The sequence below is a fragment of the Diceros bicornis genome, chromosome 22 (genome assembly GCF_020826845.1).
Source record: "Diceros bicornis minor isolate mBicDic1 chromosome 22, mDicBic1.mat.cur, whole genome shotgun sequence".
NCBI classification, from domain to species: Eukaryota; Metazoa; Chordata; class Mammalia; order Perissodactyla; family Rhinocerotidae; genus Diceros; species Diceros bicornis.
Window position 1 is genome coordinate 53,646,332 of NC_080761.1, and position 18,001 is coordinate 53,664,332.

The window sequence follows — 18,001 nt, forward strand, 5'->3', positions numbered from 1 at the left end:
ACAAGACATATCATATGCCTCATTAGCAATTTGGTTTATAATCCAAGAAATATGAGGCTCTTAATCTATTCTCAATAAAATTGGTCATGTTTTCAAACACAACTTGGCTAGGTACTATCCACATAAACTCAAAGCAATGTCTCAAATAGATTTTGCTTCAGTGTAGATCACACCCAAGCAATTCTACCTTGAGTAAGAAAGTATGGGCACAGCACAAATACACAACATTTAACAATGAGATCATTCCTTATGCTACATAGAATTTAAAACAGAAGAAAATTCAACGTAAGGCAGGTCTGCCTTGGATCCTATTTCAGATGGATTAGTGAATTATCATATTTAGAGATCCTTTTTATAAGATATTGTCTCCACTATATGGTTTCCTAATAGGTCTCCAGCAAAGCTGGACCTCAGTCCTGCTCACATCAAGTCTGGTGCTATTAACTTCTGGACAAGCAGGCACAGAGGATATGCTCAGACAGTTCTTAAAGAACACTCATCCATAAAACAATTAAGTGCTTTAGAGAAAAGCACTGGTATTCAAAAATGCTGACTTTAGTACTTAGAGATCCTGTATAAGTATAGGCCCACTATTTTAAAGCATATACGCAAACACTTACCCAGGGAAAATGTTTTAAAAGGAAATACACTAAGATATTAACTATAATCACCCCCAGGAAGTGAGATTGTAAATGTTTTCAGTTCCTTTAATGAGAAGAAATGAGTCAAACATCTGACCTACAATAAGGTTTGTGTGTGGGGAGGAGAAAGAGAGGAGAAGGAGAGGCACACTCCTGAGAAAAAAGGACAGGTGACCAGATCTCACTTCCTTGGAATCATGTCAACAATCTAATAACCAACCACCTCATCAATAAACTCATGGTATTACCTAAGAAAAGAGTCCCTCTCTATGGAATGCTTTCAACAGGATGTCCCTAATTTAGGATGGGTTCTGGCAAACAAACACAGCAGCTATAGATTTATGGAACATGGCTCCCTGTAAAATATCACATAGGATATGATACAATATGGGAATAAAGGGGGGCCTTTCAAACCTGAAAACATTCCCTGCTTTGTGAGAAACCTATGCACATCACTTAGAGACCTCATCTATTACTGTGGACCACAGGCCATGTGTGTTGCAAGAAGGCAGGCCTTGGCTAAAGAACTCGCTGCTCTTCTGTGCCTCTCAATTGCCTGTATGCCTGAAATAATAGTAAAGCTTGATAAAGACGTCAATATTTAAACTGACAATCAGATATTTTGTATTGGCTCACTCATACCTTTAAATGGTTTCCATAATTTCTCCAGAAATGTCATAAAACAAAATATGAATTTATGTTCCCCCAAAACATCTCTCTGAATTAAAATTTTTTTAATTAAAATATTTTTTAAACAAAAATAGAAGTAATAGTTTAAATGAAAAAACACAAGGTACAATTAGTCCCAGTTGGAAATCAGTACTGGAACCTTGTTCTCTAGACTCCTGCACAGGCCTCTTGGAGAGGACACTGTACACGAAGCTAAATGAATCTAAGGCAAGCGATCCACCCACCCTTCACTCTCACCTTCCTTCTATAATGTGACTTTCTTTTAAGTACTAATAAAAACAATCTCTAATCTTTGAATATATTTCCTTCCAGACTTTTCTCTAAGTACATGCATAATTTAAAAAGCTCAAAACTGGACTAATTTCAAAGATGGCCAATACATTGTGTTCTTGGGGCCACCTCCATCCAACCTACCCTATACTCATGCTGTCAAATTCATCACAGGAGACAGTACTCTAATTTGAAGATTGACAAATTCTACTTTACAAAAGCTGAGGCTCAACCTAAGCGGTTTTAGGATAATTAAGAAATAGAAAATTTCAAAGCCTCAAAAATCGTTCCTAAATTTTCACTTTCGAGGCCTCTAAGGTTATAATAGGAAACAATTTATGGTGGCATTCTCCTTAGGAACCCTTCATCAACCATCATCAACCAACCAATACTGGGTTAAAAGCCTACACATTAAGCATGATGCTAAGTATCTAAGTCATATCTCATTGGAAAGAGAATTAAAATCTTTGTGATCAGGGTAATATTTTTTTTTTATAATTTTATTTATTTGTTTTTTTCCCCCAAAGCCCCAGTAGATAGTTGTATGTCATAGCTACACATCCTTCTAGTTGCTGTATGTGGGACACGGCCTCAGCATGGCCGGAGAAGCGGTGCGTTGGTGCGCGCCCAGGATCCGAACCTGGGCCGCCAGCAGCAGAGCGCGCGCACTTAACCGCTAAGCCACGGGGCCAGCCCAGGGTAATATATTATTGAATGATAAATTACATGAAGCTGATTAATACATTAAAAAATTGGAGGACGACGGGGGCCGGCTTGGTGGCACAAGCAGTTAAGTGCGCAGGCTCTGCTGCAGCGGCCCGGGGTTCGCCGGTTCAGATCCTGGGCGCACACCGACGCACTGCTTGTCAAGCCATGCTATCACAGCATCCCATATAAAGTGGAGGAAGATGGGCAGGGATGTTAGCCCAGGGCCAGTCTTCCTCAGCAAAAAGAGGAGGATTGGCAGATGTTAGCTCAGGGCTGATCCTCCTCACCAAAAAAAAAAAAAAAAAAAATTGGAGGACGAAAAAGTTAATGAAAGCTAGAATGTTAAGAGAAAACTTATGGGGAAGATGGAGCACAGCAAAAAACTTGAAGGCTGGAAAATATCAGAACAGACAGATATATAAAGAAGGGATATTCCAGGGGAGAGAAACAATAATGAGGCATTACAAAAACCCATAAATAAAATATTAAAAGTATCCTAAAGTTTAAAACATACTTTTTCTTCCAAAAATTTTTAAGTTGTGGCAAAATACTCCTAACATAAAATTTACCATCTTGGTCATTTTTAAGTGTATAATTCAGTGGTACTAAGTTAGAACATACTCTCTTATACATGATATGTAGAGACGAGCCTACTACTTAAGAGAATTAGGAAAATAATTAAAACACAAATTTAGACGTGCAGAAGGGTGTGAGAATCTGAGTATATAACAAGCAGGCAGAAGACAACATATGTAGTTGTAAGCAGAACAACATGGTACAGTGGTACACATGGTACAGGCAATAGAGGGGAAGCCCCAGGTTAGCAACCAGGGCCAAGTGGTTGCAGTAACCCACCCTAGACACACAGACTATAAAAAATACCAGACACTAGATACAGAAGAACAAAGGTCAGGTCCTAACCCTATTTTGGAATATTAAAATTTTTACAGTAAGAATTTGGTCCATAATAGACCTATTGACCTATACCTCGAACATATGGGAAAATGTCAATGACATTTATTTTCAGCTTAAAACAATAAACTTGAGATGTGTGCTAAATGTTCAATTTAATTTGATGTTAGTCCTCTATCAAGAGCACATATAAGTCAGCCATATAGGTAAAAGGAAAACGATGCAAAATCTGTGGTGTCTTGAAGGCCAATCTGTAAAACGCTTCCATAATCAAAAGCTGATAATTATTCCATCAAGTAGATTACAAACATTTACCTGATGAATTTTTATTAACTAGCCTTGATAAAAATGGAAGATATTGTAAGCATTTTATAAGATTCTTAACTAAGGACATTTTTTAAATAAAACATTCATAGCTTTGGGTCCCTAAGAATTTTTGTTTGGCAGATTCTGAGCTACATTTTGAGCATTTGATGCCAGTTCTGCACATCAATGTAAAATGGAAGGTTTTAACACATCAAAACTGGTCAGCAAATTAAACAGAGGACGGAAAGCATCAAAGCTAAGTATATGCTGTGCATCCAAGGAGAGGGGAACCTACTGCAATTCATGCTGTGACAGGCCACTGGGACTCAACATGAGTTGTCTTAGCCAGATGGCCCTTGAACATCCAATTTGCATCAACTACGTTTGTTCTCATTCTCACGTTCACCAAGCTCCCTTCCCACTTGTCAAAGAGAGCATTCCAATCTGTTTAATAGGTTATACCTATTTTTCTGTAAATTTATAAATTAGCATTCTGACTATCCTCAGTCTTTCTATTTGGGTTAATGTGAGTCTGCCTCTAAGGAAAGAATTTGATTATTATACTGTCAAAGTCAGGTTTCTGAGCCTATAAGGCTGAGAGCCGGACTCAGAAATCTGCGTTATCTACAAGACAATACCATTCTGTAATACCTCTAAAGAAATAGCCACCATCCATTAGCTGACCACATCCTTTAAGTGTATTCAGTATCAAACACATTTTGCTTATCTAAATGTTTTTCAGCAAGGAATCTGCTATTCCAAATGATATCGAGGGGAAGGAAGGGGAGAAAAGAGAGAGGACAGAAGACAGGAGATGGGAGAAAAGGAGGGGGAATGAAAAAAACAAAAATAGCAGTTAATCGACTAACTCAACACTTGATTTAAACATCAGTGGAGAGGGCCGGCCCCGTGGCTTAGCGGTTAAGTGCCTGCGCTCCACTGCTGGCGGCCCGGGTTCGGATCCTGGGGCGCGCACGGACACACGGCCTCTCCGGCCATGCTGAGGCCGTGTCCCACATACAGCAACTAGAAGGATGTGCAACTATGACATACAACTATCTATTGGGGCTTCAGGGGGGAAAAGAAAAGGAGGAGGATTGGCAATAGATGTTAGCTCAGAGCCGGTCTTCCTCAGCAAAAAGAGGAGGATTAGCACGGATGATAGCTCAGGGCTGATCTTCCTCACAAAAAAAAAAAAAAAGAAAGAAAGAAAAAAAAATCAGTGAAGATTATTAACAAAGCTGCTATACACATCACGTGCAGGATTTTGTGTGGATGTGTTTTCATTCCCCTTCAATAAAAACCTCGGGTTGGGATTGTCAGATTTGATGGCAAAGGTATGCTTTCACACCAGCCATGTATGAGCTCAAGTCATTCCACCATCTCCACTAACACTTGGTACTGTCAGTTTTCTCTTAAAGCTATTTTAACGGATGAATGGTGGTAACCCACTGTGGTTTTAATTTGTACTTCCCCAGTGATGGTGAGCATGTTCTTATGCGCTTATTTGCCATCATATATCTTCCTTTGTGAAGCATCTGTTCAAATCTTTTGCTCATTTTTGATTAACTTTTTATTCTGAAATAATTATAGATTCACAAGAAGTTACTCTTTGTCCAGTCTTCCCAGATAATTACATCTCACATAATTACAGTACAATATAGTAGCCAAAATACTGGCATAGACACCATGTTACGTGCATAATTCTATGGTTTTTTTTATTGTGGTAAAATACACATTACATAAAATTTACATTAACCCTTTGTTAAGTGTAGAATTCGTTTGTATTAAGTACATTCACAATATTGTACAACCACCACCACTACCCATTTCCAGAACTTTTTCAATTTTTCGTTCACTTTTAATTGCTCATTTTATGGGGTTGTTTGCTTTCCTATTACTGAGTTGTGAGAGTTCATTATATATTCTATATACAAGTCCCTTTTCAAATAGGGGATTTATAAATATTTTCTCCCAAACTATGCCTACCTTCTCATTTTCTTTATTCTCTTCTGAACATTTGAGTTTTTCTTTTATGACTCATGCTTATTGTGTCTTATATAAGAAATCTTAGCCTAACCCAAGATGGTGAGGATTTGCCCCTGTGTTTTCTTTAGAACTTGTGCTTTCAGGTTTCACATTTTGAGCTATTATCCACTTGGTTCTTTTTTTTTTTTTTTTTGTGAGGAAGATCAGCCCTGAGCTATCATCCATGCTAATCGTCCTCTTTTTGCTGAGGAAGACCAGCTCTGAGCTAAAATCTATTGCCAATCCTCCTCCTTTTTTTTTTCCCCCAAAGCCCCAGTAGATAGTTGTATGTCATAGTTGCACATCCTTCTAGTTGCTGTATGTGGGACGTGGCCTCAGCATGGCCGGAGAAGCGGTGCGTCGGTGTGCACCAGGGGTCCCAACCCCGGCCACCCGTAGCGGAGGGCACGCACTTAACCGCTAAGCCACCGGGCCGGCCCCCACTTAATTATTTCTTTGTACACAGTATAATGTATGGCATTGAAGTGCCTTGGAACCCTGGTCAAAATCAATTAGCCATATATCTGTGGGCTTATTTCTGGATCTGCTATCATATAGTTGATCTCTCTCTAATCTCTTGCCAGTTCCTCAGTCTTGATTAGCGTAGCTCTAGAGTAAGTTCTTAAACTCAAAGAGTGTGAGTTTTTGGACTTTGCTGTTCTTTTTCAAAACTTTCAGGGCCAGCGCAAGCAGTTAAGTGTCCGCGCTCCACTGCGGCAGCCCAGGGTTCGCCGGTTCGGATACCGGACGTACACAGACGCACCAATTGGCAAGCCATGCTGTGGCGGCATCCCATATAAAGTGGAGGAAGACAGGCACGGATGTCAGCCCAGGGCCAGTCTTCCTCAGCAAAAAAAAAAAAAAAAAAAAAGAGGAGGATTGGCAGATGTTAGCACAGGGCTGATCTTCCTCACAAAAAAACAAAAACAAAAACAAAACACCTTTCTATAAAAACTTTAGAATCAAGTTGTCGATTTACAAAAAGAAATCGGCTGGGATTTTGATAGAACTTGTACTGGACTTATACATCAATTTGGGGAGAAATGACATTTCAATAATATTGAGTCTTCTGATTCATAAACAGTGAATATCTCGTCATGTTGCATAATTTTCAACATACAAGTAATGTATATACTTTCTCAGGTTTGTACCTAAGTAGTTCATGTTTTTGTTCTACCATAAATGGTACTGGGTTTTGTTTTGTGTTTTCTTTTATTGTATTTTGCAATTGTTCATTGCCAGTATAGAAACACAGTGTCTTGATTTTAGTGGTGGTTACACAACTATATGCATTTGTTAGAATTCACCCACTTAAACCTCTTTAAAAGGGTAAATTTTATTGTATACAAATACATCTCAATAAACCTGACTTTTTAAAATATCAGTGGGGAAAAATTTTCATGTGGTGGACTACCATGGATTAATAATAAGTTCAAAGAGTAAGTCAGGAAAAACCAACCTTCACAATACTGAGACTTGAACTATATAAAAATGCTATATCCTTCCATTTATTATTTCTTGTTGAATCTCTCAATTTTATATATTTTTTTAAATTTTTATTTATTTATTTTTCCCCCCAAAGCTCCAGTAGATAGCCGTATGTCATAGCTGCACATCCTTCTAGTTGGTGTACATGGGACGCGGCCTCAGCATGGCCGGAGAAGCGGTGCCTCGGTGCGCGCCCGGGACCCAAACCTGGGCCACCAGCAGCAGAGCGTGCGCACTTAACCACTAAGCCACGGGGCCGGCCATCAATTTTATATTTTAATATAAGATTTTATATTTTATATTTTCATAGAAGTCTTATCATCTTACATATCATTAGACTTCTTCGTAGGCATTTGGTGTTTCTTGAGGCTATTAATTTTTGTTCCATTTTCCGTCTGTTGATGGTTTATAGAAATATGTTTACTAATTAACATTTTTATAAAGTTTTCAATGCTTGGTTATTTAAAGAAAATTGAATTAAAAGACATTTAGAAAGTAAAAAAAAAGAAAGAAAAATATATCTGTTTATTGAACTTCTGCTAGGACCTTTTAAAACTCTATTATTAATTTTAATAATTTACCTATAGATTCTTTTATATCAGTGCCAGAAATGACAGGTTTTTTTCCTCCCTTTCCAACCCTTGTGACTTTTCTTTTTAATTCTCTATAGCAATGGTCAGGACCTCTGGTACAGTGGTGAATAGAAACAGTAAGAGTAAGTCCCTTTATCTTGTTCCACAGGAAAAATGTTCAACACATCACCATTAATTGTAATGTTTGCTGTAAGTTTTGTAGATTTCCTTTATCTAATTAAGGAAATTTCTTTGTATTCTGGATTCACTAGTTTTTAAAAAAATCAGGAATGGATGTAGGGTTTTGCCAAATGCTTTTTCATATTGAAATGATATGACTTTTCTCCTTTATTCTGTTAAGGGATGAATAATACTCACTTTTGTTATTGAGACATAACTCACATAGCATAAAATCCACCCTTTTAAAGCATGCAATTGAGTAGTTTTTTTGTGTGTGTGAGGAAGATTAGCCCTGAGCTAACATCTGTTGCCTATCCTCCTCTTTCTGCTGAGGAAGACTGGCTCTGGGCTAACATCCGTGCCCATCTTCCTCTACTTTATATTGGACGCCGTCACAGCATGGCTTGACAAGCATCACATCGGTGCGCGCCCAGGATCTGAACCAGCAAACCCCAGGCCGCCAAAGCGGAGTGCGCACACTTAACTGCTGTGCCACCGGGCTGGCCCTCAACTGAGTAGTTTTTAGTGTATTCACAAGTTGTACAACAGTCACAACTATTCTAGAATACTTTCATCATTCCAAAAAGAAACCTTGAACCTACTAGTAGTCACTTCCCATTTTTCCCAAACATTCCCAGCCCTCGGCAACCACCAATATACTTTCTGTCTCTGTGTATTTGCCTAATCTGGACATTTCATATAAATGAAATTATACAATATAAAATATGTGGTCCTTCAAGACGCTTCTTTCACTGAGCATAATGTCTTCAAGATTCATCCATGTTGCAGCATGTATCAGTACTTTATTCTTTTTTATGGCAGAATGGATATTCCATGGTATAGATGATTTATCACATTTTATTTATCCATTGAAAGACACATGGTTTGTTTCCACTTTTTAGCTATTGTGAATTACACTTCTACGAACATTTGTGTACAAGGTTTTATGTGAACTTATGTCTTCCATTCTCTTCGATATATAATAGGAGTTGACTGATTTTTAAATGTTAAACAAACTTTAACATCAAATAAAAATTTAACGTGGCCATGATGTATTGTCCTTTCTCTACCTTACTGAGTTCTGTTTCCCAATATTTTGTTTTAAGATTTTTACATCTGTGTTCAAGAGTGAGATTAATCTATAATTTTAAATGTGAGCATAAAATTTATTGACATAAAGTATCTTCTTACGATCTTTTAATATCTACATTAATTATAATTATAATATATAACTAATTGTAATTACAATTAATATCAATATTACCTTTCTCATTCCTGTAACCAATTATTTATGCTTCTTGCTCCTTCCCTTGATCAGTCTCACAATAAGCTGATCAATTTTACTAGTCTTGTCAAATTACTATTTATAATTTTTGCTGATCCTCTCTACAGTATCTTTGATTTCTAGTTCATTAATTGTGTTTCTGTGATGGTGACACGGTCTTATCTTTTGACCAGGCTTGATGTTACAGGGATGTTTCCTTTTAGATACTGTATTGAGCTATACCTTTATATTTTGGGTTATAATTCACGAAGTGCCAAAACATAATTGTAATACTTAATATACATATTATCATGAACAAATCCTCAGAAGGGCTCTATTAAATAAACAGGCCAATTAACAAATATTTACCTATGGATTTCAGAAAAGAAATAATCCAAAAATAGTAGGATACAGAAAAACCTGCAAAAGCAATTGTTGCCTCAAACCCATCTATCATCTACCACTTTAACTGGAAAAATTTTAGTGTCCACCATTAGGAATGGTAAGTACTTACCCCTAAGAAATTCTATATATCCCTGACACACTGAGGCTTGAGTGTGGGTTTGTACTGACTTACACAGATTGATTACAGCCTCTTCCTCATAGTGCAGAAGGGAAAAATCAAGTATCTTATCATCAAGGAGATTTATAAGTGAGAGACTCTGGAGGCAAGAACCAGCTAACAGTAGTCTCAGAAGTAGGAAAGCAGCTTGTTTTCCACTCTTCTCCCTCAGCCCACTTTGATGTCATCTTTGTATGTTAAGAGCTCAAACATTTAAAACACATCTCCAACAAGAATAGACACTTACCAGTTCCCTCATCTGCACCATTCTGAGCAGCTTCCCAAACTACTGATTTTGTCCCACACTCATCTATAGACGGGGAATCTGAATAGTCAGCAGCATTAAATGTCCTAGGGTTTGAAACAAGTAAAGAATAAAGGCAAATGAAGCAATCAACAAAGTCACAAATTTAACTGTGCAACAGGGATATGTTCTGAGACGTGTGTCCTCAGGCAATTTCGTCGTCCTGCGAACATCATAGAACGTACTTATATAAACCTAGATGGTATAGCATACTACACACCTAGGCTGTACGGTACTAATCTTATGGGACCACCGTCGTATATGCGGTCCATCGTTGACCAAAACGTCGTTATGCAACGCATGACTGTACATCAATCTCCCTAAAACAAGCCTTGTCCCCTGTAAGACCCACCATAAGAAACTTCACCTTCCTTCTCCTACTTAATCATAGCTAACTCTTCAGGCCATCAGGATACAGATCTTCTGAAAAGCAGAGGTTGCCTAGGAACCTTCCATACACTCTTGTACGATGCCCCTATTTCCCTCCATTGCTGTCCTCTGCATCCTAAAGCAAGTGTGGAGACCTGTAATCGTTCTAGGCTGAATAAGGCCTCTAACGGAAAGCCCCTCTGAAAAGTAAGCCCAGCCTAAAACAGGCAACAAGTCTTTCTCTTTCTAAGTCAGAATCCAGGTTTGGCTTTGAACCGTTTATAACAGATGTGTATGATCCTTTTTGTACAGAAACGATATAGATAAAAAGAAAACATTTTATTCAGTGCCTCTTTTTTCATTAAAATCCTAAACACCCATGATTCAGAGGTCTAACTAACTAGGGCCAAATTAAATACCATCTCCAAAATCTTCACAGCAGAATTTTTTTTCCAGCTTTATTGGGTATCATTGACCAAAAACAAAAAAAAGAAAAATTACAAAACAATATTTTTCAAAGTAAACAGCAAAATCCACAAAATTGTTTAAAGCTACTGGCTGGGCAAATATGTTTGAGTGTCCCAGGCAGTTTGCTCCGAGTTTTCATGCGACCTTTGTCCACAGGGAGCTCAGGCAGAAAATGGAGATGGCAGGAGGTATCACCTGAAGGCAGTGCTCCCCAACCACACTGCCCTGAAGCTGTGGAGAGAAAACAGGCTCTTTTGGAACCAATTCCCTTCCTTACTTGACTGTCATCCACATATGGCTTCTATAAGACACTTAAAAACTTTTTCTAAAAATCCAGGGGGAGCTAATGTTTTAGAAGCAGCAAAAAGTGAAAGAACAACCAGAAATTATGAATAGACAACTGACTGTGCCACCAATTTAGCTCACCCTTCGCTATTACAATCCAGGAAAAAAACTATCACTCTTGCATAGACAAACCTTGCATTTACTTACCATTCAAAGACAACTGCTGGATTTACCAACATAACTCTTATGAAGTAGTTTTCAACTAGGAGTGATTGGGTGCCGCCCTCCAGGGAACATTTAGCAATGTCTGGAAATATTTTTGATTGTCACAACTTGAGGAAGGGTGCTACTGGCATCTACCAGGGAGAAGCCAGGGATGTTGCTCAACATCCTACAATGTAAAGGACATTCCACCACCTCAACAAACTATTATCCAATCTAAAATGCCAATAGAGCCAAGGCTAGAAACTCTGCTCTAAAGCCTACTGCAATACAATTTTATTTGTACTATTTCACTTCATCACTACTTTCTCTTTTTAAGTATAGAAAACATCTGACTCACCAGGATAAATAAACTGGGTACAGGACAGAGGAAGGAAAACCTTAGAGCAACAACTAGAGACAGTAATTACTATAAAAACAAGATGGCTAAGACTTACCCCATGCCTTGGGTTGAGAATCTTCCTGCCCCTCTCCCTCTGCCACGTCCAAATCCTTTAAAAAAATTTTTTTAGTGTAAAATAATACTTATGTCCTACACAATTATAATTCTACCAGTTTCCCCTATACACACCCATCCAAACAATACTGTCATTGTTCCTAACAGCACCAACATTCCCATCCAGTGCACCCAATCTGCTGGTCTCTACTGACACAACTACCTACACAGTTATTGATTTCAAAGGCTAGAAAAGAATTTAATTCTGCTTGTGTAATATTTGTGATATGTGACAGCTTAACATAGGGGCAGGTTAAAAAATATTCCAGGTCTTTTAAAATCAGTTAGTGCAAACACCATGACATCATAAGCCTCTACTATAAAATGAAACGAGAACCAGAAAGAGGAAACTGCTAAGTAAGCTGAAGGTAGTAGTAAATACCATTTTTAATACTAGGACTCTAACGAATAACCAAAATGGCAGCAAGCAAGAGAGCAAGCAAGCAAGAAGAGATAGTTTTATTCAGCAGCTCTCCAGTCTTCCTTAATCAAAATCCTAAATTTTGGGGGCCAGCCTGGTGGCGTAGTGGTTGAGTTCGCGCACTCCACCTCAGTGGCCCAGGGTTCGCAGGTTTGGATCCTGGGCGCGAACCTATGCACTGCTTGTCAAGCCATGCTGTGGCAGGCGTCCTATATATAAAATAGAGGAAGATGGGCACAGATGTTAGCTCAGGACCAATCTTCCTCAGTATAAAGAGGAGGACTGGCAATGAATGCTAGCTCAAGGCTAAAAGAAGCCAGTCACAAAAGACCACATATTGTAAGATTCCATTTACATGATATGTCCAGAACAGGCAAATGTAGAGGGACAGAAAGTAGATTACTGGTGGTTTACTGCTGGGGTTGGAGGTAAGGCAGATGGAAGAATTGGGAATCGATAAAGTGTACAGGGTTTCTTTTGGAGGTGATGAAAATGTTCTAGAATTGATTAGGATGATGGTTACATAACTCTATTACTATACTAAAAACCACTGAATTGTACAATTTAAATAGGTGAATTGTATGGTATGTGAATTATATCTCAAGAATTTTTTTTTTTGCTATAATGGACACTGTTATCAAAGAAGAAAAGAAAAAACACAACTGGTCCTGATAAGTGGGCTCAGGTACACCCATTATAACAAGAGCCTCACTTCAATGGCATATGTGTGATAAATGGCACTAATAGTGGTTAAATAGTAAGAAAACAGTGGCAAAATGTTAAAAAGGGATTCTGCTAAGAAATCATTACACAATGTCTACAATACTTGAACTAGAAAGCAAGGTGTGCATGAAAGAGAAGAGAGAAAGGAATTTATAAAAGAAATACATATACTAAGGCTAAAAATTCAAAAAATCCTGCAAGTCCCCTAGAAAAAGTCAGTATCAATCACGTCTCTCTATCTCCAGAGAACAAAAGCTGCACCCAAGTATGAACCACAAATAAGCCAGATATCTTAAGTAGATTTTTAAAAATCTAACCCATCTGCCCTGTAAATGTTAGCAAGATAACAAAATTGTTCTTTCCTAGTCACCTAGCTAGTAACACTACCAGTAACAATGTTTTCTGTGCATATATCATTTCCCTACATTGTTATCTGGGACAACACCTATCTTCATCTAACAACTCAGAATAAAGACCCGGGGTCTTTTAACAGAAAAAAACAAGTCCAGTGTTTCAGAAGATCATCACAAAGAAAAAACTAACGTTACGGTAAATTCTGTACCTTTTCTCCTAGAGGTCTCTCTAGAGACTCTGCACTATTTTTACACTAAATGATTCCTCAAGTTTTTTATTATTTAATATTTATGCCTCTTACACTGAGAGCCAGAATAAACAAGTTGCTCATTTCTCTTGAAAGAAGCCAAAACTCAGAGAACAGCCAACCACCTCTAGTGGAGGCAGATTCCAACTAGTGCTAAACACACGTAACCTAAAGAGAAGCAAGTAGGGAGAGTAATGCTGATCTAAGAAGATGGAAAGCAATCTCTCTCTCACTCCCAGGAGATTGTAAGGCTGTTTGATAACAGCCAAACGTGCCAGAAACTGTGTGAACTTGAATTTACCACTGCACTCTGGGTAAGGCCATGAAAGATCTTTCGATTCCTGACTAGTTCTAAAGTTCTTTACATCAACAAAAGTTCCCAAATTATCAGGGCTGGTTCAGTGATAAAGACGATGCCGTGCTGACTATGAGCTGCCTCCATGCCCAGAGACCTGTTCAGCCACACCGAGAGCAGGGCATCTCTGGGGCTCAGAGACCTGGGAGTCAGGCAGGTTGTGCCTCTCTGTCCCTGGATCAGGGTATATTCTCAGAGATAGGAATACACCTTTTCCAAACCCAAAGCAGCATAAGTAAGTCAAATGACAACAGCAAAATACCCCTGGGATTCAGTGAGGAAGAAAGCTTAGAATTTGCCCTCATACGCCATATGTTAGCTTTTCCTTAGCAAAGAAGTCTGATTATAAATGTGTCATGAGGGCCGGTCCCGTGGCTTAGCAGTTAAGTGCGCACACTCTGCTGCTGGCAGCCCGGGTTCGGATCCCGGGCCGCACCGACGCACCACTTCTCCGGCCATCCTGAGGCCGTGTCCCACATACAGCAACTAGAAGGATGTGCAGCTATGACATACAACTATCTACTGGGGCTTTGGGGGAAATAAAAATAAATAAATAAAAATTATAAAAAAAAAAGTCATGATAATTATCAGGCAAGAATTAATGGATTCTAATACTAGTGAATGAAAGTCTAATGAAAAAAAGGCTATTTACATGTAGTCTCAGAGTACTCTCCCTTCAAAATATTTATTATTTATGAAGGGGGGGTAGTAACTTTACAAAGGAGAACCTTGTCAGAAACTATCTTCCTTGAAGAAGTAATCAAAGCTAACGTTACTGGTAATGGGACAAACCTGTATCATGTGCCCTCTAATAAGATGCACCGAGAAGGACAATTATCATCACTTCGTGGTATTCCTGAATCTAATCATGAGGAAACTTCTCAGAGTGATACTGAAGGACATTCTACAAAATAGCATATGCTTCCAACGCGTCAAGGCCATGAAAGACAAAAAAAGGCTATTCTAGATTGATGAACTGTTCTAGATTGAAGGAGACTAAAGAGACACTGGAACTAGACACAATGTGTGATCCTGGATGGGATCCTTGACCAGAATATTTTCTTTTTTGCTATAAAGAACCTGAGCAGGATAATTGGAAAATTTTGAATATGGCCTGTAGAGGTTGCAACCATAGTCCTTTCTCAATTTTATCATTTTAAGGTAGTTCTGTAAGAGAATATCTTTTTCTTAGGAGATATACACAAAATATTAAGAGGTAAAATGGCATTATGTCTGCAATTTATATTCAAAGATTTCAGAAAAAGCAATAATATGTATATACAGAGAGAAAACAATAAAGTAAATCTAGCAAAATATTAAAATTTGAAGAATCTGGATGAACATTATGCAAAATTCTTTTGTATTTTTTTATATCAAAGTAAAATGCTAAAACTGCACCCTGTGTGCTTCTGTGTACATTTTATACTCCAGTAAGTTGTTTTTATTCTGTAAAAAATCCAAGTTGTTTTCCACGTTTGCAATAGCTGTTCCTTCTACTCAGAATATACTCAGATTTTCACATGGCTTTCTTCCTCCTCAGCTTAAATCTCACCTCCTCAGAGATCTCCCCAGGCCACTCAATCTAAAGGAGACCGTATGGACAGTTGATCACATCCATAAACATTTTTCTAAGTAAGTCAAATAGTGCTTTTACTCGATTGTCTCTCCTCCCTCCCCACTCAGCATGTGAAGGACCATGTCTTATTCACAGCAATCAATATCTTCAACAATTTAGCATTAGTCACATAAATATTAGTCGTTGCGTTTAAGACTGATGTGTAACACCAATTTCATGAACAGGAAATTTGTTCATGGATTAAACTCTTATATTTAGAGGCGCAATAATGTCACTATTCAATTACAGAAAACAACCTAGCTCTTCAGCAACTGATTTTGGAACACTGAATTTTGTCAAATACTTTTTGTACCAGGACCCGAGAAGGCATTGCAGAGGATTCGAAAATTAACACTAGAACGTTAGCACATAGTAGGTGCTCAATAATTACTTTTCAACTATATTATATAGAGCATATTCATGTGTTAGTTACTTTTAAAAGTAGAGGAACTAATTGGGGTTGTTAAATACAAAACAGTGAGGTAAACAAGGTAAAGTAAAAGGGACAGGTTAGGGAGTAAACTATTATTGCCTTTTTCACAGCATTATTTTTCTTCCATTCAGAAGGAAACCACTCCTCTGCAACCTCAAGTATTACTCACTAACTGATCTGACTCAATTTCAACCAAAGACAAGACAGAAACAGTACACACACGCTACCAGACCATGTACCAATAAGCAAGACAAAGAAATTTCTAGGGGCCCGGCCCAGTGGCGCAGCAGTTAGTGCTCACGCTCTGCTTCTGCGGCCCGGGGTTCACAGGTTCAGACGCCAGGCGTGCACCGGCCCACCGCTTGTAAAGCCATGCTGTGGCGGTGTCCCACATAAAGCAGAGGAAGATGGGCACAGATCCAATCTTCCTCAGTAAAAAAAGAGGAGGACTGGCATCAGATGTTAGCTCAGGGCTGATCTTCCTCAACAACAACAACAACAAAATTTATAGGACTAAAAGAGCAGAGGAGTGACTTACTATAACTTCTCATTTATTTAGAAAACATAAAAATAAATGTATATCATGTAATCTAACCTTCAAGATGAGTGTCATTTCTAATAAATAAACACATTCTGCTATAGCACAGAAAATCAGATGGTGCTATCCCACGAAGTATGAAAAGTACTTTAATATCTTTTTCTGCATAAAGCACACTCAACACAAAGTGAAATAAAACAGCCAATGAAAGTAAGCCATACTAAATTTTATATTATTTTCGAGTTCCTAAACATACCAAGACCAAAAAATCATGAGATAATACACTTTAGGAAAAATATACACCCTAAAATACAAATAAAGGATGGAAGGGCCGGCCCTGTGGCTTAGTGGTTAAGTGCGCGCGCTCCACTACTGGCGGCCCGGGTTCGGATCCCAGGCACGCACTGACGCACCGCTTGTCCGGCCATGCTGAGGCCGCATCCCACATACAGCAACTAGAAGAACGTGCAACTATGACATACAGCTATCTACTGGGGCTTTGGGGAAAATAAGGGGAGGAGGATTGGCAATAGATGCTAGCTCAGAGCCGGTCTTCCTCAGCAAAAAAAGAGGAGGATTAGCACGGATGTTAGCTCAGGGCTGATCGTCCTCAAAAAAAAAAAAAAAACAAACAAAGGATGGAAGAAGATATAAGAAATGAAGGCTTATGCCATATAAAGTTTGAAAGTCTATTAATATCCGAAGGCAAGAAACCCTAAAATTATTTTTTAAATACAGTGATGTAGACTACAAAAAATACCATCTATACACTATCCTCTTTGAAATGTTAAATTCCTCTCTGCTTTTCAGAATAATGGGTGAAAGAACACAATTTTAGTTGCTCCTTCTCCTGGGATCATCATATAAGTGGCCAATACCAACACAGGCCCACTCCTTGCAGATTTTTACAACCCTGGAGCTAGGCTTCAGAAAGGTCCTAGAAAAGCTCAGTAGAGCTGCCAAAAGTCAGCAGCCTTTCTGTTACCACAGACAAACCACCAAAGGGCCTGCTGGTAGACATTCTAGACCTGACATTCTAGTAATTCAGCCTTAACTCAAATCCTTGGCCAAATCCTCAATTTCAATTCCAATACCCAAAAATCTTATGAAAGATACACTCTATAGGAATGATTTTCCAAATGGTTCAGCTTGAACCTGGCTCCTCTCCACTCTTCTGTAAACGTATCCAGCCAAGAACAAAAGGCAACAGCTTGGTCTCACTAGCTGGTTTGGGTTTTTTTTTCAGTGAGGAAAATCAGCCCTGAGCATTAACATCTATTGCCAATCCTTCTCTTTTTCGCTGAGCAAGATTGGCCCTGAGCTAACATCTGTGCCCATCTTCCTCTATTTTATATGTGAGACGCCTGCCACAGCATGGCTTGATAAGCAGTGCATAGGGCGGTGCCCGGGATCCGAACCCACGAAACCTAGGCCACCAAAGCAGAGTGTGCGAACTTAACCACTACACCACCAGACTGGCCCCTCACTAGCTGGTTTTGTATCAAGCTATTGTAAAAGATTTTGACTAGGAAAATTAAGTTCCCATTTTT

The 18,001-nt window shown here is 38.6% G+C and overlaps 1 protein-coding gene across 6 annotated transcripts in view; it reads right to left on the bottom strand.

Annotated features, from left to right (window-relative positions):
- The window catches only part of UBAP2 (ubiquitin associated protein 2), a 119,460-nt gene that overhangs the window by 33,363 nt on the left and 68,096 nt on the right, over window positions 1-18,001 (bottom strand). For 5 of the 6 annotated variants that reach the window (XM_058565974.1, XM_058565979.1, XM_058565976.1 and 2 more), the window contains 2 exons: window positions 11,707-11,761; window positions 9,869-9,972 (listed from right to left, as the gene is read on the bottom strand). The exons of the other annotated variant lie outside the window; for it this stretch is intronic. In XM_058565974.1, the coding sequence (XP_058421957.1) occupies window positions 9,869-9,972; window positions 11,707-11,761 (159 nt within the window). The remainder of the gene's footprint in view (window positions 1-9,868; window positions 9,973-11,706; window positions 11,762-18,001) is intronic. 6 annotated transcript variants of the gene reach the window in all.